The sequence below is a fragment of the Plectropomus leopardus genome, chromosome 9 (genome assembly GCF_008729295.1).
Source record: "Plectropomus leopardus isolate mb chromosome 9, YSFRI_Pleo_2.0, whole genome shotgun sequence".
NCBI classification, from domain to species: domain Eukaryota; kingdom Metazoa; phylum Chordata; class Actinopteri; order Perciformes; family Serranidae; genus Plectropomus; species Plectropomus leopardus.
The window spans coordinates 24803320-24830621 of NC_056471.1; the positions used below are offsets into that span (position 1 = coordinate 24803320).

Genomic DNA, 27302 nt, shown 5'->3' on the forward strand with positions numbered 1-27302 from the left:
AAAAAAGCCAGAGGGGGATATAGGGGATGAGACTTGACTCGTGTGAGGAGGGGGTTGCAGTAAAGATCAAACATGAAGTGGTGATAAAAACAGGGGTAGATAAAGGCAGAATCAAATGAGAAGTTCCTTGAGAGTGATTAGAGCACATACTAACGGATGATGATGATTTCTTTAGCTACGTACATTCAGCCTGATATCTGTTATCTATTTTTCGTCCGTTCTGATTCCTCCCATCCATCATCTGTCACCCCTCCCCCCCCAAAGTCCTTCTTTAGATTATCTTTTTCATTCACCACTGGACTGCTGAACTTTCCCTTTGGCTGTCTCTGATGGATTCTGGCATGTGTGCCTGTGACGTCATTGAGTGCCCTCTTTCTCTGTCAACTAATTGGACCCCGTCCTCTCAGTGGCCTTCGGGGACTCAGACATAATTAAAGCAGAGAGACGGAAGTGTCAAGTTCAGGGCTGCTAACCACACCCTTTTAATTGGTGAGAGTGAGAGGTAGAGGGCAGGGCAGAGGGTTGCAGGATTGGTCGGATTTGGATGCCTCGGCGGTTTCCTCCATCAGTTGTGACTGGCACTTGAATGTTGCGTGCAGAGGAAAGTGATGGTAATGAACCTGGAGTGTGTCGGATGCATAATTACCAGAGAATGAGCATGCCGAGCCACAAGCAAAGAGATGATGTGGGTTTAAATAAGCTCATGTTCAGGATGGTTATGTTTGTGCACATTTAAAGGGTAATTATGGTTTATCAAAATTCTTGTATTGGCATTTTTGACCATCATTTACCACTGTGTACTCAATTAACGCCTTGAAACCTGAGCGTGTTAATTTGTTTTCATGAAGGTAATGAGCAATGAAGGAAGAAATGACCCAAAAAAGAAATTCGAACAAAGTTCAGGAAGGTTACCTGAACATTAGTTAAAAAAATGAATGAATAAAAAAAATTAAAAAGAAGAGAAAAAGAAAGTTAAAGAAAACGAAAAAGGCAAACACAACTTGGAAAAAGTGCTTTAAAAATTATAATAACAATTCTGTGACATAATTTTAAACATGTAAATATGATAATTTTATGTATAGTTATTTCCCAGTTTTTTTTCTTCTTTATCTAGATATCTTTTAAATCCTACCTTTTAAAAAATAATTTCTAAATGTATTATTTCTTTTGCAATTTGTGGGACATTTGCTTGTTGCCATTTATGACGCTGTGAGGTGTAACTGCTGATGGCATTCTCCGGAGCTGAACTGTAATGTTAGCTCGCTCAGGGGTGTTAGGTGAGCTGGCAGTTGATCCACACTTACTTCTGCATAGTGATACGGTTTACAGGTGTAATCTGGAAGAAAGAAAATAGTTCCTGAATTAAACTGCTCACAACAAGGTCTGTGGATTGCCTAAGAGGGTCATGATTTCCAGAATGCAACATCGCTGTTGAGTTTTTCAAATGTAATGTAATGTTTTCAAATGTTTTCTGGCACTTTGAGCACCAGAAGCTGAGTGCCATCTAGTTCCATTATATTGGAGAGAAGGCAGACATCTCCCAGACCAGGCAACTCACACCAGAAACAATCTAGACTGATAAATAGTACTACATGTAAGTGATATTTTGGGGTGAACTGTCTTTTTAAATCTAAACAACGACATCAATCTGGCCTTTTTAGTGTTTAACTCCTTTAAAATAATGACTTAAGATGTTTTTTCCTCAAATTTTAAGCAGCCCTACAATCAGACAGATTATAAACATGCTGGCAGATCTTCCAGACGACTAAAACCTTTTAATTTGGAGGTCAAAACACAAGCAAGAACACCCAAAATGTTACTCATAGTCTTTCACTGCAAAGAAAAGTGTGTGAACCAAAGGCTGCAAGCTAGTTCAGACAGTCAAGTCAAGTTAATTTAACTTGCACAGTTTAAAATCCTTCAAATCCCAAATTAGCCTCAAAGGGCTTTACAATCTGTACAACATGTGACACCCTTTATCCTGGGACCCTCAATTTGGATGACGAAAAACTCTCCCCAAAACCCTTCAACAAGAACAAACGTCAGTCGAGTTGAGTCCCTTCCCACACCCACGTGCAATACTCATTGCTGCCTTTCTTTTTCACTTTTTGGGAGGAGGGATATCTTTATTACTGCGGATATTGACAGTGGAGAGATGACAGAGAACAAGGGGAGGGAGAGAGAGAGAGAGAGAGAGAGAGAGAGATGGGGAATGACATATGCTACAAAAAGTCCTCAGCCAGACAGGAAACAGGGATGCTGCATGTCAGGGTCGGTGCCTCAACCTTTTAGCCACCCGGTTGACCCCCGATACTGCCCTTTCATTATGCACTTTAGCCTGCTCCTTTCACTTTTGCTGCATGCACTGCTACACCTGAAAGCTGTGCTGTCACTTGCTCCTACTGCAGCTGTTCATTTTAAAAGCCTCGCCTCCGCCCCGGCACCCACCTCTAGCCTCTGGGTCCACACGTCGTCTCGTCACTCCAACTCCCCGCTGTGCTGAACTTTGTGTTTCCTTGTGGGGGGTGATGCAGTCAGAGTCTAGATGCCAAATATCAGCTCTGTACATAATCTACATTTACATAACAGTGCTATCAAAGTTGCACCAGGGAAGCAGTCTGTAAAGTGTGATGGATGTTAATAAGAAAGTTTAGGTTTCAATTTTTGTTTACCAACTCAATCGGCGAGGAATGTTGGCGGCGAACATTTCTGCAAACCACAGATAAGTTTCAGGAAATCTGTGGTTAACTTGTGGTTAAACTTAGGCTCAGAAACTACTTGGTTATGGGTTAGGAAAAGATGGTGTTTTAGCTTTAAAAAAAAATGTTTTTGGTGGCACAATCCCCACTAGCACCATATCCTTACACAGTGGTTTGTATGATATCTTACTAATTTGTACCCCATGGCGTTGTCACGTTGCGTTTGTAGTGTTGAGTTACATGATTAATGTAAAGTTAGGTTTAGGCAAGTTTTGTGGGTTAGATTTAGATGAAAAAAACAATAACAATATACCTTAAAATCACTCGAAGTTCCCTTGGTTTCATACAGTTCCAAACAACAGTTTTCTCCAGGGTTCCTGTGGATCCTTTAAAACTCTCAATCATTCATTAATCTAACATATGACCTTCACCGATATAACAATATCTTAAATCAATGTTTTAAAAAGTCTTAAAAATGTCAAGACATGGGAAGTAGGATTTTATGAATTCTTTTTACTGACTGTGCATCGTAAATCTCAAAATAATAATTGTAATAACTTTAAAATAGAAAATATGTAAAAATATATTGTTTATTTTTCTTCAGTTTTGGTTATTGTAAAACTGGTCTTTAATTTCATTCTAAGTGGGTTTCTAAAAGTTGTTAAAAAGTTTGAAATCTAACTTTCACTCTACATACTACATCTTTGCACATTTGTCACGTGATTACAGCCTTCCAGATTACGTGGGCTATACACAAAATACTGGCTCATGATTATATGAGTTATATTGTGGTGCATTACATTTTAGGTATATTTATGATCATTGCATGAGACAAGCCTGCTACTGGAAATGCCACAGTGTTTTGCTGTTGTTATTGGTCTTCTGGAACAGTGGTCTCACCTCGGTGTCAGGCCATCCTCCATCGCCTTCTCCCTCTGATGACAAAGTCAGCTCATACACAGAAATACAAAAGCAGTTCACTTCAGAAACTTTGATATGAGACGTGTGAAATTTACAAACCTAATGTTTCCATGGTCTGCAGGAATGTACAATTCCAACATTTTCTTCTGGGCTGTGTTCCTTGTTTTCTCTCCGAAATAAGTTCGGCTAACCTCTGAGTTTCATTTAAAGCCTGCCTGATCCTCCTACCATTGATGTTTCTTTCTCTGTCGAGTCCTTTTTAGTTTAACTGCAAATCTCAGCAATTGACTTGGAGAGTATAATGTCACTGCCAAATTGGCAAAAGTAAGACCCTAAGTTGTAATGAACCAGAATTACCCTTTAAACACAAGTATCCTCGCCTGATCTCTTTTGCAAACATGGCCTTTTGTTGTGTTTTGTTTTTTGCTCAGTCTTATCCTCAGCCTGGATCTATCAGCCTTGTGTTAATGCTGTCTAAGGGCCAATGTATGTGATGCTTAGCTGCACAGATGGCACATTTGGTGCCAGATATCATGACCAGCTAGCTGCACAACACAGCTGCCAAAATGCATTAGAGTGCCCACTCACTGTCATGGACCTGTTGTGTTGTGGAACAGGATTCTTGTGGCATTTTAATGGGAATTTGGAACCCCTTGTGATGAAAACAAATAATTTAGCTTGCCCTCTTCGCTTTATTGATGATGTTTTATGTTCAAGTGACCTCCAGACTCTTGAGTGATCGTTTGAGGCCCTTGCTGGTGACAGGGATTCAGCGATACAGAGAGGTTAAGAGCTGTTATTATGTGCCCTGCATGAAATCCTTGCATCAATATTCATGCTGTGGGGAAACCCTCTAGAGAGCAGCCGGCCTCCGTGTGGATTTAATCCAATTTACCGAATGCTGCCACTGACAAAACGCCAATCTCTCTCCTCCCCCTCCGAGAAAATAAGTGACCTCAAGACAAGGTTCCTCTAACATAAAACACCTCCGCCATACTTTCTGTTTCTTGTTACCACTTCTTTCACTTCTTCCCCAGTACATTGCATCACTCAAACTGGTAAATTGGCCAACCTGCTCGCTGGTACAATGTGGTGCTCGGTTAATGAGGTGTGGCTCTGACGGGCTGGAGAATCGCCTCAACCTTCCCCGTCCAAATGATCACTCGCTAATCACTAATGAACAGGAAGGTAAGGAGAGGAGTCAGAGAACAGATGATGGGAAATAATGAGAATTAATGATGATACGGCATGAAGGGCAGATAGCACAAAGAGACAGAGGAGACAAAAAGCGGGAGATTAAACGGGAAAGACGACCACACAGAAATACCTTCAGCGGACCAGATATTTTAAAACCCTTCATGTGGTTGGAAAGAGCATAACGGCAAATCATGGTACATAATTTACTTTGCAAGACGCTATGTGGGGCATCACACATTTTCTGCTAAATGCAAAAGCATGGAACGTAAAACAGAAGACAAACCCCAAGTGTATTTTCTGCTCAGAAAAGGATGTGAAGAGGATGTGAAGAGGATGTGAAGAGGATGTGAGGACCCTGCAGAGAGAGAGGAACCCAACTGTGATTTAAAGCTCACACTATCTGTGGAAATATAATAAATGTCTTTATTTGATCGACACAACGTTCAGAGAGAACATCCACATATATGAGCTCATTAACTATTTTATTATATATTTCCATTTTCAAAATCAGGTTAGTGTTCATGATGGTTGTGACAACAGTGAGAGCACATCAGAAGTGCTTGATAAAGGGAGTCACTTTGTAGGAATTAGTGACATCTAGCAGTGCAACATCGATCAACATCGACACATGGGCCACTGGTTATCCTCCTGCGTCATCAGGGACAACATTTTAATTTACAACTATCATGTGCTTTGTATCTTTTCAAAATACACTTTTATATCCCAGGAAATGTTCAGTTACCTGCTGGTTAGATGCATACAGGCTTTTTCAAAATGATGTTACGCCAGTAAAACACCTTTACATTTTACGAATTTATGCATTTACGTTTATTTCCTTTGCAACAACAACATGTGGTTAGCTTAAGAAAAAAACATCATCTCCTTATAACGCTGCAGACAGGCTGCTAACTGTGCTGGCCGAAAGGAAAACACAGCAACACTAATGGCCCTGTCTTGAGCCATTATTTGGTTTGTCAGTTTTTTGGCTACTGCAGAAACATGGCGATATCTATAAACAAGGATCTGCTCTTTATGTAGATATAAAAGACTCATTCTAAGGTTATGGAAACACAGTGATACTTATTTTCAGGTAATTATACAGTAAAGAAAACATAATTATTATATAGTATTCTTTTTCTGCCAAAAATCCCCCTAAATCCTACACACCTTTAACTGTGTAGATATGGGTTATATATCTGTGATTTGTGTCTGTGTAACAAAGAAAGTTACCTTTAATAGTCAATCTTCCTTAACACCATTAAAAATCTAGATGTGGCTTTCAGGAATGACCGACTAATCTGTACACTGAGCCTTCAGGTTGAAAAGAGCAGGGTCATATTCATGCCTCTCTGACTAAAGAAATGGCTACTGTGACGTTCTCTGTGATGGTAAAGATTTTTCCTCATTTCTGAGGGAAGTGGAAATGTTCTGGCAGGAATTACTTTGATTTATTACACCCCCACTTTCAAGCCAACCGCTTCACTTTGCCACGGAGGACCGTGGGGTTGTTATTGCACAGCGCTATCTATAAAAGCTACATAGGGTCTCCTGCATCTGTTAGGTATTATGTCAAATTAGCATTTGATTAAATGAATTTTCTGACTAAGCAAGCCATGGAGAGCAAACCATAGTCTGAAAATTGTAGAAATGCAAACATCATCCCCCAGGGAGATGCAAATAGAATAAGAAAGCACATTCTGGCTTTTATTCATTTCTATTGGGTGACAGAGGTAATTGAATTCAGTCTAGAAACCATTAAGATTATTTATGACTGCCTTTCTTCAGAGGAAACACGAACAGTGAAAGAGAGCCCCGTTTGGCTGTACATTTCTGCACGACCACTAAAGGCCAATGCAACCAACGCATGCATAGCACATCTTGCTCACCCAGTGGGGGGATTTTAAATCTTTTTCTTCTTGTTTCGTATAAAAATAGATTGTCTTCAAAGCGTCATACAGAAAAAGGTGACGTTCTGATCTGCTTAGAGCTTGCATTCAACTATGCGTTTCTGTCAAGCCAGCCAAATCCCACCTGGCTTTACTCAGTGACATCAGCATCAAATGATCAATAATGCTGTTTAAATTTGGCACATTCAACACTTTTTCACAGCATGCTGGGACTTAATTGAGCTCACATCACAGCACAGAGTATTCTTAGCTTCATTAGAAATTTCAACAAAGTCTCAAACAATAATACAGCCCTCATTGGAAAGTTTACCCCAGTACTGTATTTAACTACAAATTTAAGGTATTTGGACCTTATTTGAGTGTTTCTTTTTCATGTGACTTTGCACTTCTACTCCACTGAGATTCAGTGGGTAATATAGCTCTTCCTCTGATGCATTAATTCAACAGCAATACTTACAACCTACATTAAAAATTAAAATTAATTTGCACACAATATGTAAGATGTGCTTCGAATATATGATGCACCATTATAGATTTAACTACCCAACAGTGTATAATACTCAAAAGTAGCTCAGCCTCAGCCAACTAGACAACAGAAAAAATATACATACACATGAGTGCATCAGTCAAGTAATCATCCAATACTACAATTTTATTGTAATAAATGTTCTCAAGTAGTGAAAGAAAAAGTACAAATAAATGCTAGAAATAAAAAAGCAAGCGGTCAGAATTATTAGGATTATGAAGTTTATTTCTTCTTAGCAGGAACACCAACATAAAAGGAGCACACATTACATTTGAAGAAAAATTAGATTATTTTTCAAATTCAATGATTCAAAGAACAAAATCCAGTTTTTCCTTTCCTCCCACTGCTTCAGTCATTCGTCCGTACCCTTCTGCCTTCTTCAAAAGTAAAAGTGAAAATTTGACAGAAAATATAAAAACTCAAGTAAAGTAGAGATTATCCCAAAAAATACTTAAGTACTGTCACGAACTATCATTACTTAGTGGCCTACATTACACCACCAGTTGTCACTATGTTTCTTTTCCCAAACCTGACCACAATAACTTTGCTTGCCTAAACGTAACCTATGTAACTCTAAGTTAAGTATAACTTCACTTTTAAGTATATTACTTATTTCCCCGGGTGCTAGTTTTTTTAATATAGTAAGAACCAATGTTATGCATTCTTGTAACATATTAAACAAACTGCTGTATGGGAATATATTGAACAAAACACTTACACGTGCCTCTTTTTCTGCATTATTTTTACTTTCTGATTATTTTTTCTTTTTGTACTTAAAAGACCCCTCCAAAGGTGATATTGTTGTATCTTGTGTGTGTAAGTTTTTTATGTGGGAACAAGTTATTATCTTGTGCCCACAATGCAGCCTATCATCTTGTACGCCCAAGATAACAACTTTTCCCACAAGATAAACTTTTGCACACAAAATAAAAATCACCTTTTGGGGCTTTAGGGGTGCCATTGGTTACGAATAATAATAATGAAATATTACATTTTATTTGTAGAGCACTTATTATGGTACTCAAAGACACTTAACATAAGTCAAAACAATCATAAAAAGATATTACACAAAAAATATATAACGCAAAACATTAATTACACTTTAAAAGTTGTTTTGAAAAGGTGAGTTTTGATAAGTGATTTGAACTCAGAGACGCCAATGCAGTCCAAAATGTGTTTACAAATTCATATTTTTCCAACCACTATATATTCATACTGAATAACTACTATAAAATAATAACTACTAAGTAATAAAAGTTAAGTCCAGAAGAAAACTCAGTTATTTGATATTCAAAAGCTGCAGCAATTCTGCTTCATCCCGTCACGCATAGTGAGATGCTGATTTAGGAAATCAAGCAAATTAAGTAAATTACCTGTGTGTAGATATCGTAACAAAGGCCTGCACCTTTAATATGTGTACTGTCACTTCCTGCAAATTTCAAGTGCTCATTAGTAGTTCTTCAAAGCTTCAAGAGATTCTGGGCTGACAAAGCCTGCTAGCTCGTCCAAACATTACAAATGTACAAATATGAAAGGCCAAACTAGTTATAATATGACATAGAAATATACCAGTTAAGCTCAAAAGCACTATTCTTATTTATTTATTTATTTTTTGCCCTTAACTGTGTAGGAGACACAGAAAACCCTCTATTTCAAGCTACACTGTCCCAAGGCAGATGATAAATGACTTGCTGTTGCAGTAATAAACTAAGTTCGAGCAGTCTCCGACTTTTAATGTATTCATACATCAGTTTTTTTATTTTAATGCATTTCATATGCAGTGCTGCTTTGACATATAATCAGACTGGCTCTAAACATGTAATTTCCATATCCAGAAAATGGATGTGCAGATTGAGAAATCAACATTAGTGCTCCGTGAAACAGCGTATGCCTCATTTATTTCTGCAATTACGTCAAAGTTGTTTAAAAATCAATGCTGAGAACACTTCGCCGGGCATGATGGATGCACCGTGTGCCTAATTCTTTTCCACTTGAGGATATGTCTGATGTTCTGTTTATCTCTGACCTTTTTTTCTAGTTCCAGGGTGACGGGGCAATAATTCAAAATCATTTTTCAAGGAGACACCTTTGTCACCTGGTAAATGCAGAATATCACCTTGGAACAAAACACCATTTTAGACAGAGTAAAAAGAGAAAACTGTGGGTCATCTGTTGCCCAAGCATTTATCTAACTTTCCACTTTGAAAGGCTTTCAAATTATTTCACCCACCCTGCAGGGCTGGAAATGGTGTGTAATTTGGCAGGGCACAATATCAACCAATGCAACCACTTCACTACCTTCAGAAATACAACAATCACCGCCACCGAAACATCTTTGATCGGAGAGTAGTTGTCAGCTAAATTGCTGTTCCTTTCTTGTTGCTGTTTTGGTGATGGAGGAATCCACAAAAGATTTTCCCGTGACAAAACCAATGGTGCAGAATGGCCACAAGCAAATACACAGCACACGAAATGGGCCGCTGAGGGCAGATGATGTTAAACTGACTTGGAAGGAGATAACACACTTGGTTAACATGTGTTGCTCAGGTGCTCGGAGAACTGTTTCCCAGCATAGCAAACAGCTCGGTGATATTAGGCAAAGAGCCAAGCAGACGTTGGTGGTGGAGCACAGGGACAGTTTGGGCGCAGGAGGAGCACCTCCGCCAGCCAGAATCTGACTCTACCTTCGTACCTTCACAGTGCACGTGTTAATCGTGTCAAAGAAAAATGTTGCTTTTGGCCCGTGTTCTGCTCTGTTCCTGCATGCATTACTCCCCAATTTAGAAAAGGGTTAACTTTAAAGGAATGGTGCCTAAGATTTGGGAGAATTTAGGCATCCAGGATGAATATTGCTGATTGCAACCAGCAGAAAATGCTCTTGGTTAGATTTCCTTCAGTGTTCATTGTTTGGGAGGTTTTGAGTCAAATTAAATCTCGACGAGGTCTCTTCCTCTTCAAAACAAACAAGCCAGGTGATTCAAACCAGTTCTAATACTGACTAAAGCAGCCCAGTTTCTGCTAGTGTATGCTCACCTTTTTGAAAGCCGGTTGTTTGTGGGACCCATCCACCCATCCACCTCCCCACCCACCTGCCCTGTAAGTGCACTTGTGGTCCTTACATGACATGGTTAGCAGTGGCGTTATACCTGATGCTGCCCCTCAGCGTTTCAGGGGCATGCGACTGGTTTCGTTCGGCCGCGTTGTCAAGTGATGCTGCCCATGTGTGTTGCTTGTGGACCTGCCTGCTGCCATCTGGATGTTCGCCAGCGTATGGTAACAACGCCATCAGTTCTGTCGTGTATATCATCTGACACGTCCATGCGTGTTGCATGTGGACCTGGAAGGTGGCTTCTGCCGTCACACTCATAGGCTAAAAGCACTGACAGAGCGGCGGTATGTAATGACGAAAACACAGTGATTCATATTTTCAGGTGATTATAGACTGAAGATAACGTTCTGAAATCCTACACACTGGACCTTTAAGATCAGACACCAGAATACCAAGTGGACACAAGAAAGGGAACATATCCGAATGGACATTTATCCACCTAATGAAGGCAGTTATTGTGGCCCCCACTCCGCTTGCATAGTCACAAAAATAAATGCTTGCATCTTCTCCAGTCTTTATCTGAACTGGGTTAAGGAGTGCTAATGGGGACAGGGACAAACCACTCAGTTAACATCTGCTGTGGTGTATTCCATAAGGTCCTCAGACACTTAAAACAAACAATTAGTCTATCATAAAACTGATTAACTGACATAAAAACATCTGTAAAAGGTGACAGAAAAATGAACTTAAAATATTATTAGATATTATCAAAAACATAGTAAAAAATCATCAGAAAACTGTCTTTATATTTCTTATAATCATATATTAAAAACAGACATAACGGATACAGTGGTATATATACTTTTAAGCACTTTCTTTTGCTCATTTTTTGGTTTGTTTTTTGTTTTAACTTAACTTTTCTTTTTCTTGTTCAACTTATTTTCAGGTAATTTTATGTAACTTTTCATGAATTTCTTACTATATATATATATATTTTTAAAATTTATTTTCAGGTAGTTTTTGTGCAACTTCTTACTTGAAAATTTTTGCAATTTGTGTTAAGTTGCTCATCACTTCTCTTGTTTAAAGAAAAGGCAATTTTCTTAAGTTTTTAAATGATTCTGTTGTTTTATTTTTGTTTTTGTTGTTTTTTTTAAATCATTTTTAGCAGTGTGCACAGCTAGGTCCATGCACTATATCTAAGGAACATTTCAAATTTGGCTTTTGACTATGCCCCTGTAAGTATGTGTTTTGGTGTCATGTCCAAAGACAGGTGATGCTGTTGGATTTCTGCTGTTCATTCAATCCCTCTCTGGCTTTGAGTCATTGTATTCATCAGAGCCTATCAAGAGTGAGGAACTGCACTCTGCAAGTCACCTCACTCCATGGTACATTGCACCCATGGGAGTTTGACATTTACACCTACTACAATGTGTTTTACGGGGAAAAAAACCTGTGCCTTCAAATTAAAAGCACAACGTTTCTTTAAAAACGAAGACATGTCAGTAAATATTCAGATAAGGTTCTCTGACGAAACAGTATTTACTGTTGTTATCAAAGGACCCATTTTGTGAATTGGAGGTTGAAAATCAAATTATATGTGCTGGAATCTGACCAAACAGAGAACCCGAGTGTCGCCCTGGGGTTGATTTTGAAAGTCTTAACCGGACGTGGTTGTAACGGTTTTGTTGGCTTGACGGTAGCATAGCGCGTGCTGCGTGAGGCAGGTGATAACTGTTGGCTGGCAGTCACACGGTACCGTACAGGAGCACCGTCTTTTCTTCCGCAGCGTAACGGACAAGAAACTCCCCGACTTCACGGATTTATACCCGGTTTAGAGACTTTATCCTCGGTGGGACTGTCACACCTCCACATCTGCGACAGAGGACCATGTTTCTCCTGCAGTACACCGGTAGGCTGGTCTAACTATCCCCACAGCATCACACTCAAACATTAATTATATTTACTGAAAATGTGTTTAAAGTGCGCCAATGCAGACTTTAAAGAGACTTAGACGCGTGTTATGGTATTTTAACCTTCTAACGATGCCATTTTATCACTGTGAAACTCAACACTTCATTTTTGTGCTGTTGTATTTTAGCTAAGGTAATTTGTCATTATTGGTAATTTGGGGCACTTTTTGCAGTGGCGTGTCTATAATTTTTTAATTTTTTTACTTGGGTGGCCCAAGTTGGGCATTGACTTATACTGGCATGAAGTAGGAGTGCTGCTGTGTGCAAATGTCGACATAGCTTTAATTTACCATTTTTGTTTCCACTTCTCACACCTAATTTAATCACAAACATTGCAGTGTCTTTCATTCGTGTTTGTTGTTCATTTTAAAAGATAAATGGACCTGCCATTTACAATACAACAGAATGACACCACACAAATGTGAAATAACGCTGCCATACTTTATTAAAGAGATTATTCCTCTGAAAGTAAATAGTACCCTACAATAGCAAGCATAAAGTGCCAAAAAAATTAAGTACCAAAAAGCTATTGTAAATATGCCCATGTGAACAAACTTTTTAAACAGTTGTATCAATTAATTTGTGTTTAAAATTAGTCAGGCTAGACACTACTCTGGCACATTACTGCCTCTCAGGTTTAAGACTGAATTGTACTAGAAAGGAAAATTCAGTTTATTGGTCAAATAGTTCAATAGACTGAATAGATAGCCAATCAATGGGTTGGCACCTGGGGTGGCCAATCAGATAACAGTGGTGGCCCATTGCCCAGACACACCCCTGACTTTTTGGTAGATTACCAAAAAAAAAAAAAAAAAAAAAAACACAAAAAAGACATACTACCTCAAGTGTTACTTGTGTAAGTTTTCGTGGTTCTCTGCTATTTGCAGAAAAGAAGTAATTTTGCAGTGATTTTGTAATTGTCATTACTCTTGATTGATTGATTTATAGGTTGCCCTGTTTGTGACATTAATGTAACAGTTACTGAAGGGAATATGAAATGAGAAATTATTGTACTATATGTCATGAATGTTTGCAAAGTTACATGAAAAGTTGCCACATAGCTAAAATCTTGCAACCATCTTCTGTAAACCCCCTTGCCCTGCAATTTTATCCTGTATTTTGGCTGTTATTTCTCAAAGCAATTGAATGTAGGTGATTTGTGACCAGTGGAGTCCATAGCAATAGTCAAAATCAAGCATCGCTAGGTTACCAAAACTATTGGTTTCTTTAATTTTAAAATTTATAACATATAACTCTCTAAAACAATTGCAAAATTACTTGAAAATGCGTGTCAACCTTGTTTAAATGCTTGTGAAAGGTGTCTGAGAGCAGCGCCAGAAAAGTGATGTTGATTCAGTTTTTAAAGAGTTGATGAACCATGGGTAAACATTAACCATGTCCTGGGCTAATTTATGATATTTTTTTGGTGAAGGCTATGAACTTGTGCCATGATTTTGTAAAACTTTCCATTCCTTTAAAACTTTATTACAGGATTAGTTTACTTCCCTCTGTAATGAAATTCATCTTGCTCATTTGACTTTATAATGTTGTTTATCCCTTTTCACATCCTGAGAGCAATGGGGGAACTTGGGCAAAGTGTGGAGTTACTGTTGAAAAGCCATTTGATTTGGTTTGGATAGGGATAAACTCTAGCCACAAATCTGATAGGCATGCAAAGCCGAGGGATCACAAACTTTCCATTATTCCTGTTTTGGACAGTAACAAACTGGTTTTCTGTAGCTTCTAAGCATTGGCCAGTTAGAAAGTTTCCTTTCTCGGACAGAACACTATTGCACACTTGCTCCTGGTCCTCTTTCTTCGTACGTGGGAAACTGAGTTATTCAGATGAGAGTGCTATGACATGAGTATGAATTTTTTTGGCTCTTGGAATTTATATTCTGAAACTGTTGTCATAATAGCAAGTCCTTAAAAAGTATTTAACTCATATAAAGAGGGTTCTGACATAAAACTAGTCTGTTTATGCAGTAGAAAAATGCAACTTTTGAAATTGGAGCTACATGACCAGAGAAAACAGAGCGTTTGCTCCTAAGGGGATATAAAACCTACAACTACCAGAATGCACTGTGCCGCACTGTGCCGCACTGTGCCGCACTGGACCAAGAAATGCTCCCATTTGTGGGTGATGTATGTAAACTTGTTCATTTGACACAATAGCCGCCGGCTGGTAACAAACAATCACATACTGCAGTTAAACAGTAAGTTTACATGTGTTTCTTCAAACAGAATCTTAGTTTTACTGTTTGATCAGAGTTTTTCTGTCTCTGTTTTTTATTTATATGTATTGAACAACTCATCACCACAGCCTCAGCATGTGAATAAGTTCACTCTGGTAAGCGGTGATGCTCTGTTTATGTCTAGGGCTTTTATTGTGAAAGGTTCGAATGCAAGAAGTGGTGCTAATGTGCTGCTGTTGACATTGTGGGAGGCAATTAAGAATTTGCCATCTTGGTTCAAACTATGGGGCCTCCATGTTATCATTTCATGCCCCTCATGAGTATGTGCACAACCCTAGCTTGCAGCTGTGACATAGAGACGGCACAGGGGCAGTGTAGGAGCAGTAGAGCTATGCACCTCTAAATGACACCGAAATGTGGCACAGACTTTCAGAATAGTTTAATTACATGATTTTTTTGGTACAAGCATTTACCTGCCAGTGTGGTGGAAAGCCTTCTGAGATTTACTTGCCAAAGAAAAGTCTGCCTGCACCAATCTGTTTCTATTCTCTATACAAAATTGTGGAAGCACAGTCTGTAGTTCAAGCAACAACCTCTTTAAGACCCAACCTGCAAAATGGTGGGCATACTGACATGACCCAGCAGGCTCATGACCCAGACCAGTGGTTCTTAACCTTTTTGCGTCAAGGAAAAAAAAAGGCATAAACTCATCTTAACGTAATAGGCTTGGGTGGTATTACCAGGGTATTTAAGAATTTCCCAAAGGTGTGTTTTTCAATACTGTCATAAATACAGGTGTTCTTCTTTTTGCTAAACTCATTGTTTGTAGTGCACAGCATGCACCACCAGAGCTCAGTCTCTGGTCTCTACTGGTGGAACAGGCAGCTGCCCTGAAAGACATCTCACCACATAGTGGTAGAGGGATAAGTTACAGGACTGCCTCTGCAATGGCAGAGAGACTGTGGGGAATAAAAGCATGATTTTTATTTCTAACTTTCTAACGCAATGTAAGGATTTATCTCAACTAAACCGGAGCTGGTGATTGTTGGAACAGTTGTCTTAGTAACTAGACTTCAAGCAAGAGTATCCAAGATGGTTTGGGTGAATTTTATTTTGTTTCTGTCGCTTTTGAATATAGTGTGTTTTATGATGACCATCAGTCTCCCGTGATCGAGAGGGAGTAGAATTTAAAAGGTGTACAGTTGTAGTTCTCTGTTTAATATGGAAAATAGGTATGGAAATGTTACTTTTCTTAACATTTTTTTTTCTAATATGTATTTATTAATCTGAAAAGGTGAGAGTAAGTAGGGCATTGGCCGCACACCTATACTGTCACATATCCTATACCCCAGTGAAATTTCAGGAAGATTACATACCGCCTGAGCCTACTTTCTAACCATGGAAATAAAATGACCTTTTTATTTCTGTGGGAGAACCTCAACAGTTATGCACTGAGATCACTCATAGACTCTTTAACAGTGATGAGACAGTGGAAATAAAAAAAAAAGTGTAACCGCAGTCACAGGATCAGCGTGATTTAAATGAATGCTGCTCATGGTTTTAGCTCTCCTCTAATGTTGCCTTTATTTTAAAATTAGAGCACACTGTTGCCAAAGACAGCTTCATCCAGAATTTACAAATGAATCCTAAAACTGTTTTCAAAAAACCAAATTAGCTGGATGAGAATAAACAGGATTAGTTTAGCTAATAGCATGTTAGCTGAATTAGTTTGAAGAACAGGGCCCCGAACTCAGCCTTTGTATGCATTACTGGATTAAAGTCATGTAGGGTTTTAAGTGGAGTGCCACTGACATTGTATTTTCCCCGTATTTATTTCCTAATTTCTTTGACTTCAGTGAAATAAAACAGTTAAGCGCGGCTACTGAGCAAGTAGGGGATCATTCAATCCAAAAACCTCCCACCAACAGGCTGAAAGCTGTATTCAAACACTTTGTTCACCATTTTAGCTGCCTCTAGTTTATATTGCTGTGATTTATTTACACCGAGACTCTTACAGCCAGTCTAATGATGGATAAGTACCCATAATTTGATGATTATTTCCCCAAGTAACTAGCCAGCCAAGTGTTGAGAATATGCAAGCAAACCTTTTATGGGGGGGAAGATGTGTACACACAGCTGTGCAGTTTAGTCCCTCATACTGCTGACCTGTTATAAACTGTTATGTTTGTGGACTCAGTACTGTATTTAGCAGACAAATGTGTCATTATGATGAGGAGTTCTGCTCAGTCTGTGAAAATATAAAGTGGCTTTTATGGCTTCAAGGGAGTTTTGTCAAATCAGTGATTATCTCATATTTGGCTTGGAGAGGACGAAATGTGATCAGACTAGACCAGGTCGAGAGTATGTAATGAAAATGAGAATATGCTACCAGTACCCCATTATGGGAAATGCATGATCCCGTTTTAGTGATATTGACGTATTGACGATATTGAAGTCAGGATATCTCCTGCTTTGATTTTGTTTGATGCATCGCTTGCAAGTCATCCAACTTTTTAGAGGTACAGTACTGCATTAGTGTAGGGTTGCAGAATTACAGCCAAAATGATTATTATGATTGTTTTTGGACAGTATGTTTACTATTCATTGCTTTTAGGGACAAGATATTTTTATTTCACTTTCATACTTAAATAAACAAAGCATTGCTTTCAATTCCAGCATGTACCTTATTTCTAATAATTAAGAAATCTTTGCGTCAAAATAAGACTGGTCCCACAGTGCATCTTGTAGTAGCAAACTATAAGTAAAATTGTCCCTAAAAATTTTGCCCAAAAAATTTAATTAACAGAGTACTGCCTTCAGTGCTAAAGTTTTGCTAATTAACAAATCTTTGCATCAAAATCTTCATCTGACTGAAGTGCATCTTGTGCTGGACAAGGATGGGAATTTACAGTAATGGTAGCAATTTTATTCTTCTTGGCCTTCATGTATTCATTGTACTGCAGGTTGTGGTGTTTTTTCAGGTGGTTTAACAAGTTAGTTGTGTTGCTTCATGGCATAGACATGTCTCATGCACTGTTTGCATATGATTTGTTCTCTTCTGTTTCATATGATGATGCCTGATGAATGGTTGATTTTCGTTTTGCCCTATTGCGGCCACAACAGTCAGGAAGTTTTTCACAGGCTGCCGCTGCAGAGTGCACACGCAGCAGACATCTCTTCAAATGTGGAGGCTGGCTGTTAGTTTAGGAAGCACTTGATTTGTAATGCAGCACTGATTGCTGTGTGCACACATTTTAAATGTCAATATTGCAGTTGTTCATATTCATTGAAGTTGGTAGAGCCAACATTGTGTTCGTGATTAATATTCATTTCAATTAATTAAATTATTCAATTAATATTTAATTGTGCAGGCTTTTATTAGTGCATATTTTGTTTTATTGCTTATTCCATAAAGTGTCAGAAAATGGTGAAAAATTACAAAAGCCCATGGTGACTTAGTGTCTTGTTTTGTCCAACAATCTGTCCATAACACAAAGACACTCATTATACTATCAAAGAAAAGAAACAAGTGTTCAAGTCAGAGAAACAGTGATTTGTTTGAACTTATTTAGAAATGATTGCCTATTCATTTTCATTTCTGTTAATTGACCACAAGATTAATTGACAAATCATTTTAGCATCTTTCAGAATAAAACATTAATGCAGAATTCATTAAAGCCATGTTGTGTGATTGACTTCCACCCAGTCCGCAGGTCACATAAGGAAAAAGCAAGTGATATCTAAAATGGATGTTTTATGTTAATGTTCCCTGGCTCCTCTTGCAATAGGACAAAGTCTTTCCCACTCTCAAGAATGTGATGGGTGACATCCTTGCATCCATCACTATAAGTGGAGGCTGAGTGGCCTCAGAAGCAACCATGGTTGAGTTAAGGTCTATCATTCCCTGTGACAGCCATTTACCTCCACCCTGCACCGATCCTCTCTCTGATCAATGAGCAGGACATTGTTGGATTGCCTTCAGGAGGGAGGGGCTGTCACAGAGGGTTGACAGAAATACAGAGAGATAGAGAGCGAGAGATTGAAAGAAAGAGAGAGAGAGAGAGCGAGAGAGAGAAAGAGAATCTACTGGATATCTGCTTTGTTTTGCTTTTGCAGTGGCCCCAGGATAATGGTGCCAGTATAGCTAAATTAAAGCACAACTGAATGCAGAGTGAGATATTGTCGAGTGTGAAGAGATTTGTCAGCTTTGAAAAAATCTCCCTTTTAAATGAGGAAACGTAAGCTCAGTTTTGCTAACAATTCAGCAGTAAGTGTGCGTCTAGTAAAAAATGGCTATGGGGAAAAGAGGCAGCATAATGAAATGTGAAAATATGAGTCAGAGATAAAGGAAGCTCCCCTTCTGTGAGTACCGCTGGCAATATCACAGTTTGGGAATGGAGGATTCAGGAGGGTACGCTGCTGAAAGGCAGAGATGCTCAGCTCTGGTAAACTGGTTATAGATCATTCAGCAGCACCTTGAAGGCCCAGAAAGACAAACGTTCCAAATTGCATACTTTTCTTTAATTTTAAGTGTGTACTGCAGCTGCCCATACAAAGTACCTACTGTTGCATGAATTATGCATGCAATTGGGACACACTACTTTTTCATAACATTGCGCATTGAACTTTGACCAGTGTGTTGCAGCGATACAGCCTGGTATTTCTGGCATGTTGCATTTGATGAACTATGTATTGGGCCATACTAAATCTTTTTCTGTAAATTTCTCTCTGAAATGTTATGTTTTGGTGCCTGACTCAATAAGTCCCCCTCCCAAAAAAAACAGTCTGCTCTAAATGTTCAATATTTAGGTTTTCCTTATCTGGGGGTGTGTCTTTTGCCACTGCAGCCTAGAGTAAAAGTATGGCAGGGATGATGTTTTTTTTGTTGTCTGATGCAGAATTTAGCTTCACCGGTTTTTTGGTTCAGCATGATAATAAAATAATAATAATAATGATGATGAACACCAAATTCATGTTCCACCAGGAATATTAGGGAGAAATTAACATCAGAAACCGAGATTTAGCATGTGGCTACATGTAGCTGTGTACTTTCAACTTGTGATTAACTGGAGTAATGGAAAGCAGCGTTGTGGAAAAAAAGAAGCTTTTGAACAAATATCTTTAAAATCAGACATGTTCCAGCAAGAATATACTATAGAACATAATAGAAAAGGAATATGTAATATAAAAGAATATAATATAAAATCAAAGTGAAACAAACATTAGCATGTAGATGCATGTCATAGTGTGTGCGTATATATGTGTGTCTGTGTAAATGTACACACTATTACATGTAGCATCATAGGTCTCCTTTAACTCTTCAGCTGTGTTCCTTTTGCTTTGAGTTGGTTTTAATGTCTTTCTCTTGTTCAATCTTTGAGGAGTTTTGCTGTGCTGTTATCAAGAGCCAGGGGGTGAAACTAAATAAATTATGCTTTCAAATTGTGTGCTTTGGACCGTATGACTACTTCTTGTCTCCAGTGAGTTTCTTTAACACACAGATAAGCCATGCCTTGGTATGGCTGCCACTGTCTGTACATGAATATTGCAGCAAAACTGTGCTTTGAGACTTTTAACATAGCAGAGCTGCTATAAAGAATTTTTCTCAGAAAAACCTGGTGCAAGTCACTTTTTGAACGGCTAAAAATGCTGCTGATTGAAGATTTGTCGCTGTAAACAGAGGTCAAAGAAATGCTCAGTACTCCCACAATCTGAGTCGACTGAATTTCAGCCGACCAAAAGAACTGAATTCAGAAAGCTGTCAGTTCTGTGGCCCATTATTCAAGATATCTTAAAGTTCTCTTTCTATTATCACAGCTCTCTCCATTCATAGTCACGGTCACGGTGAAAGAGAATAAGAAAATTACTGCTTTTATTGAGTCCTTACACCTTACCCCCCCACACATGATGGAGCCATGCAGATATCTGCCCTGATTTTCTGTGAAATGAGGCACCTGAACGTCTGGTGTATGATCGACATATGGCTATTGCTTCTCTGTTCATTTGTGGCACTTTAAGTGTGATAGAAAGTAACTCACTTCAACTTTCTTTCACTATGTCTGTGTGAACTCTTGGTGGGTTTCCCCCTCAAGGCAGAGGGTAATTATTTAAAACAGATTCTGAGGAATATCTTAGTACTAGAAAGACTTATGAAGAGGGCAGAGCCTTCATCAAATTTGGTTCTCCAGGATATATTTTCATAATGCATTTCATACATGTGAAGTCAGCATTGATAAATGCAGTTTGAACCCTTTTTGTATCTAATTAAAGACATCTCTTTTGAGTAGGCAGCCTGACAAGGAGCTTAAATAAAACCCTAATCAGCTCCTCTTATCTTGTTAAGGCTTAGTTTTTGATAGAAATCTTATTGTGACAATGTCCTTATTTAAATGTGCATTCCTGCAAAAAGCAGGTGAAATAAAAACATGTTTATTTTGGTTGAGGCAGCAAAGCATGTTCATGGCTTGTTTGGCACTAAATGAGTTTGTAATTTTCACTCTGCCCCTCTTGAATTTGAGCACTTCATGCACGTCTGATGTACTGTTGTGTTACACCCACAAAAGCAATTGTTTGGAAAATTGTTTTTTTTTTTTTTCTCTCCCTTTTTTTTAAACTAGTAGGGCGGTGTAAGTAATGTCCTTGCTACATTGAAAGAGACACTTTTACATCAGAATTTGGTGCATAATGGTGCTTTTCCACAATTACTGCCACTGCAGTGGACAGCTGTGCTATTGAGCGCTGTCATTGTGCATTCACACTGCTGGCAACTTTGTTGATGGGTTGCTCTTTCCTGCCTGACTGTGGGTGGTTTGAGAGGCTTTGATTGCATCTATGTAACGGTCTCATGTTGCCTCAAAGTTTTGAGCAAGTGCTGAACATCATGGAGTTTCCCCTGGTTTCATTTTATTCTCCGTGGTACATTGTGGTCAGGTGCCATATAGATAATTGTGCTAATTAGATTGGAAATGAAGTGAAATGCTCAATTATTGATGGAGGCAAGTTGGCAGCTGTTCCCCAGTCATTGTTTTTAACACCTGTATTCTTGCAGTCTAGAAATAACAGGCTAGCAGAAAGCTTTGAAGGGCTGTAATCAACTTCATAAAAAAAAAAAATCACCACAGAAGGGAAGCAAGGAAGCACAGACATCTGCTGATTGCAGATAAGTGCAAAAGGTTAGCTGTGGGTAAGATTTCTGGACTAACATGCTGATTTTGGCCAAGTTTCTGAGCTCAGTCTGCCCATATGAAGGAAAGGTAACCACCTCTATTAAAAATCCTCGATATTTACCCATTTATAATGAATGAACAGAGCTTATCTATTTTGTTTGTACCTAGTTCAGCAGATGGAAGTCTTTTTTTTTCTTGCAGTGTAGCCTGTCATGCCTTTTTAAGATAGCGATGAAAAAGAATAACGATTTTATACTTCAACAATCGTCACACTGTCCCAGTGAAAATTAGATGCAAATGTGGAGACATTAAAGTAAATAGAGGTAATATATTATGCTGCAACAATTGCTGTTGTGAAGTGTGATTTGACAGTCCTTTGGAGCATCAGTAAATGGTAGAATAGTTTTTTATTTGGACAAACTGGGAATTCTTCAGCTCCCGAGAAGTTTGAAACGTCCTCTTTTATAGACTGGCTAAGTTATTCATCAAACGACTGAATAAGGAAGGGTAAATAATGAAAGCAATAATGAAAAGTGAAATATTCAGATGAGTAGCTCTGAGGGGCAACAGAATATAACAACAGTTGTTGCTATCCCAGTTCATTATATCTTATATAATTAGAGAAAACACTGCATGGGTGGAATTATAAATTTTACGATTAATTCCCACTGTGGATCTTAATGCTGTTTTGAACTTCCCTGTACTTCCAGATTACAATAAACAGCCAGTAAAATACAACCTCCACAGTACATTGTAATGCAAGTAATTACAGTCCTGTAATAAATCCTAATAAATGCTACCTCTGTGAAGAATAGTCATGTTTAATTGTGGTCCACGCTGTCTTAGAGGTGTTGGTCTATATACGTATCTCTAATCCAGTCATTTTAATACTGTACCATACTGCATCATATTAAAAGGTGCATGCAGTACTTTGTCCTTTTTCATATTCAGCAGAGCAAAAATATGAAAGACCTAACAATATAATGGAGTTCAGAACAGAAAATCCACAAATTACAGCCTTAGATAGTGGCATCTAAAATAATCAGAATCTTTTTGCTGTGTGCATTTCATCATCAGGAACTTCTCAGCTCTTGTTAATCCATAAAGACAGAGCCAGTATAGAAAACTTGATGAAATTACAAAGTTTGAACGAGAAACTGCAAATCACCATCTGTTAACTTGACGTATTTGACGGTTATAGTATGGGTATGTAAGATTTCCTAAGTGTTTCACCATTCTTAGACTTTCATACCGCTGAATCACTGTCCATATCTTTCCTTCAGATAATTTAAAGTGGGGGCTGCATGACTACGGCCTAAATGATAAGCATAATTCTTTTGATCAGTATCATTTTTTTTATCATTAAATATTTTTATTGCACTTTTACATTTGAATAATCAAAACACTACATTCCCCTGAATTCAGTGCAACTCCCATGGATGTGTAGCCGTCACTGGATTTTTCATTTTTTAACAGCATTGACTGTGATGCTGGACAAAGACTGTGATTTGGTGAGGTGGCGTTTGTGAGGTTATTCTTCTGGACCTTCCTTTATTCATCATACTGCATAGTTAGTTTTTTTGCTTTGCAGCATGGACACAAGTCTCATGCACTCTTTGCATGTGATTTCTTCCCTTCTAAATCCAAAATTATTTCAAACAATAGATAATGATGACTGATAAATGGTTGATTTTCAATTGTTCTGCAGTTGCCACAGTGAGAAAAGTTTTTCAAAAGTGTGGACTGACTGTTTTGGAGGTGCTTGTTGCAATTTTGAGCCTCAGCTCACGCAAAACATAGAAAAAAACAAAACATAGAAAACAACATGTTTAAAATCGTGATCCTGATTAAGCTGTCCCAGAGAATTATTTTTGAGTTGCCAGCCACCGTCAGCATTTTTGATCATATTTACTAATCTTTCAAGACGCCAGAATATATTATTCCTTGAATATATAAACAATGAACACATCAAAATAAAGTTAAAAAGAACTGTTTTTATACACAAGAAAAAACGCTTTTATTCCAGCTTCTTCAATTTATTTTATCAACTCTTGAATTTGTGCATTTTCATTGCAAAAAACAACGTCTCAAATATCTCATCAAAGGCAGGAAGCGCTCTGGCGTAATTGATGGAAAATCTTGTCAGTGGTGGGGAAAGTATTAATATTTGACTAATTGTGCAAATCGCCTTCTTCTTAAAATAGCTACATCAATGACAAATGGCAGCAGAAATACTGGCACAGAAAAGGCAGCAAAGCTGGATTCGATTGACGCAGCTACACAGGTTGTAATGTCAAATTATGGCAAAAAACAGTGCCTAAATCAGCATATTTCCGCTATGACATGACAAATATGAACTGCCATTGTAGCTTCTGTGTCAGTTCAAACTGATGTCGGCGGGAAGTCACTTATAACTGATTGGTTTAAGCAGAACAAAACAAAATAGCAGCACCTTCCCAAACAGAAATTGCCCAACAAGAACACTATATCAATTTCAATAATAAAGTGAAACAAAATGGCAATTCGGGCTGGAGCACTGTGTCACAAGACTTGAAACATGTGAGCTGTGATTTGCAACATTCCCTCATTTTCTTCTCTTACATTTTGGCACATTCAATTCAAAATAAACACCCTATTTGCAACACATGCATTAGAGCCTTGTAGGACTCACAAATGTAGCTGCAACTTGTGAGTAACAATTTGTAAAGCATGGCGCTTCTTCCATTTGTGATCTGTGTGCAGCCAGTGCTCATAAATAGCTTTTGTTCAACCAGTCCCTGATTATCATGCTTCAAGTATTGCTCAATTTTTCAGTAAATGAATGTTGTGGTAGGTTGATTTTCCTCTGATGTCTGTGTTTGAATATCCTTTTGTGTCTGTCAGATTGTTCTCGTTGGCTGGCCTTGTCTGCCAGGTGAGACATTCAGCACATAAGTGGGGTTTTTTACCCATACCAGAATCAGTTCATTTGAAGAGCAGTGTGAAGGATTGTGTGGTTGTGAGTGTCAGCAGAATCAGCACAAACTTGGCAGCCTGGAGGTGTTTTTGGATCAGCTCTGGCGCTCTCCGGGGCTCCACCACCTGATTGATGGAGCTGTTTGTTCCTAATCACTTCAGAGATAAAGTACCATGCAAGGAACGTTGAAATTGGAACTAAGGACTCTGCAGCAGCAGGTGCAAGAGCTACACTGGAGTTCGGGCAATAACTTCACATTGTCTCAGTGCCTCCCCACTCATGCTGTTTCTCCCTGTGGCTTGCTTTTATTAGGTAATAGCTGTTGTTTTAGTCTGCCACTAATGTTCAGATGTCTGTGTTTGCCAGAAACTCCATTTGGGATGGTCTGATTGTTCAGCTTTGTGATCTTTTGGAGGTTCCCAAAGCTGAACAATCAGTGTTATGTGGTGACTTATCTAATTCAGCAGACAAGTCAATTTTAGTGAAGCTGGTATCAGTTGAGTTGCAGAGTTTGTCAGGTAAATCAATACATGGATGGATTGCCCATCCAGAATTGTTATGTATGCAAAGAGTCCCTATTAAGTTTGAAGGGGTCAGATTGAAAACCGAGATCTCAGAGATTAGACATTAGAGCAAATTTATAGGGGTGGACAAAAAATATAAATATTGCGATATATCGCAAAACTTTCTCTTGTGAGACGTTATTGATACACTGGTGCCAAATATTGATATTTTCATTAAAACATAAGGGGGCTCTAAACATTTCCTACATTAAGCCTCTTACTATTTTGACTCACCAGACTCACTACTTCATGGATCCACGTGATGGTGCTTATCACATGTATGAGGGTAAAAGTGAACAAAAGAGGAAGATGGTGAAGAAGAAAAAAACTTACAGAGTGGAAAATGGTGAACAGTGGTAGAAAACAAATATGTAGCTGCATCCCATGTCTCTGCCTGGGCCACACTCCCCGTGTAAGAATTCATAGATATCGTGATGTATTGTAGATGAATTGTCTTGCTATGGATTATAGCAGAATTGCAATATCGTGATGTTATTGTCATCGTGGGTCAAGTATTGTGGTAGTATTGTATTGTGGGCCAAATATCGACATAGTATTGTATCGTGGGTTATCCTGTGATTCCCAGCCCTACTAATTTATGATTTTAAAAAAGGGGGATATTATATGGGGGAAAGGTGGAAATAGAAGCATGGGAAGAAGGGACAGGAGTAAATGGAAGAAGCTGGATTAGTCTGTTCACCAGGGAGTGCCTGTGTGATTACACCTCAGCAGATCTTTCATTTCTGTTCACACATATCATCTTGAGAAAGGAGTTCTCACTCTGCTGCATCAATATCAAGATTCACCTCAGCCAGTCAGTATAAGCCTCCGTGTGGCAGGAAGGACGGACAGAGCCAGAGATGGACTGATAGAACTAAAAGTCAGGCCTCGTGTTGACTCTGCTGTTTTAAAACTAAACTAAAATGCAAGACATCCCCTCCCTCCCCTGGTTTCTCCACCTTTCGAAATTTAGAAGGTGCGGAGAAAACTGTTGTGGTCGCAGTGGAGTAGCAAGACTGTAAGAAATATTACTGTGACCATCGCCTTCACTGCACAGTGGCCTCTTTCAAGGGACAAAGTGATGCTGAGATTTTGCTGTGATTCTGGCATTTTTCTCTTTCCAGCAATGCCAGGATAAACAATTGGAAATAACACAACACAGGCGATGATGGATTACTTTAAGGATGAAGCACACTATGTCAGATAGTGCCTGTGTCCACTACTGCTACTGCTTTGCAGGGAATGGAATCTACTGTACACACAGGAGCATGTGGGCCGCCGCAGCTGCTTTAAACTGTGAATGAAAGTTAGTGAAATTTATATGACACTGTTCTTGAGTATAGCTTAATGGATACTGGATTTTTAAGGTTGATACTGACATTGATATCTGAGAGTTTAAAAACTGAAATAATAATATTTTGAGCATTCTTTTACACAAATGCATAAACAGATATTTATTCTGATCCTTGTCAGTAGTCTTCAGGGAACCTATGTAACACTCCTCTAAAGGCCCTCAGTATTCGGTATTCTTTTGTATTCCTGTACTGCAATTTTAACATATATGCTGATACCAATGTATCTTGTTAAGCTAATATTGGGCTGATTTATGGGTCAGGCTCTGTTGTTGAGTAACATTCTCAAACGAAAAGATGGTTTGGTGTGGTAAAGGCAATCTCTTGTTATGCTGTTGTCTCAGTACCTTGTCAGAAGTCGTAATATTTGTTAATTGGGCGATTAACTTATACCACTAATTATGCCCCCTTAATTTATTGATAACATTTAAAATCTGTGCCTTAAATGATTCATAATAAAATCAGAATTTTTTGTATTGGAATAGCTACACAAGTGCCACCGTATTAGAATGTTACACCCAGTTTTTTGTCACCTCAGCAAAGTGCTTGAACATCTTGTGTTATTAAACAGGCTGCCGTCATTCGTGTTAGTGTGCATTGCTGTCTGACACAGCATTGTTTCGGTACTACTGCAGGATACCAAAGAAATTTTAAATTCCTGCTCATTAGGGCTCTCATCTTCTGTCTATTATTTATAGAGTGCCCCAGGGATGATGGTTCCTTGTAGGTCCTCGCAGAAGTAAGCATAGACCTAGTTCCCCCATTTAAAATCCTCAGAGATTTTTCCATTGGATTTGG

The 27302-nt window shown here is 38.5% G+C and overlaps 1 protein-coding gene across 1 annotated transcript in view; it reads left to right on the forward strand.

Moving 5' to 3' along the window:
* The first annotated feature begins 12036 nt into the window (after window positions 1–12036).
* LOC121948060 (ecto-NOX disulfide-thiol exchanger 2-like) overlaps window positions 12037–27302 on the forward strand; it is a 218132-nt gene continuing 202866 nt past the window's right edge. Inside the window, exon 1 of the mRNA XM_042493314.1 lies at window positions 12037–12211. Coding sequence (XP_042349248.1) covers window positions 12190–12211 — 22 coding nt within the window. The 5' untranslated portion in view covers window positions 12037–12189. The remainder of the gene's footprint in view (window positions 12212–27302) is intronic.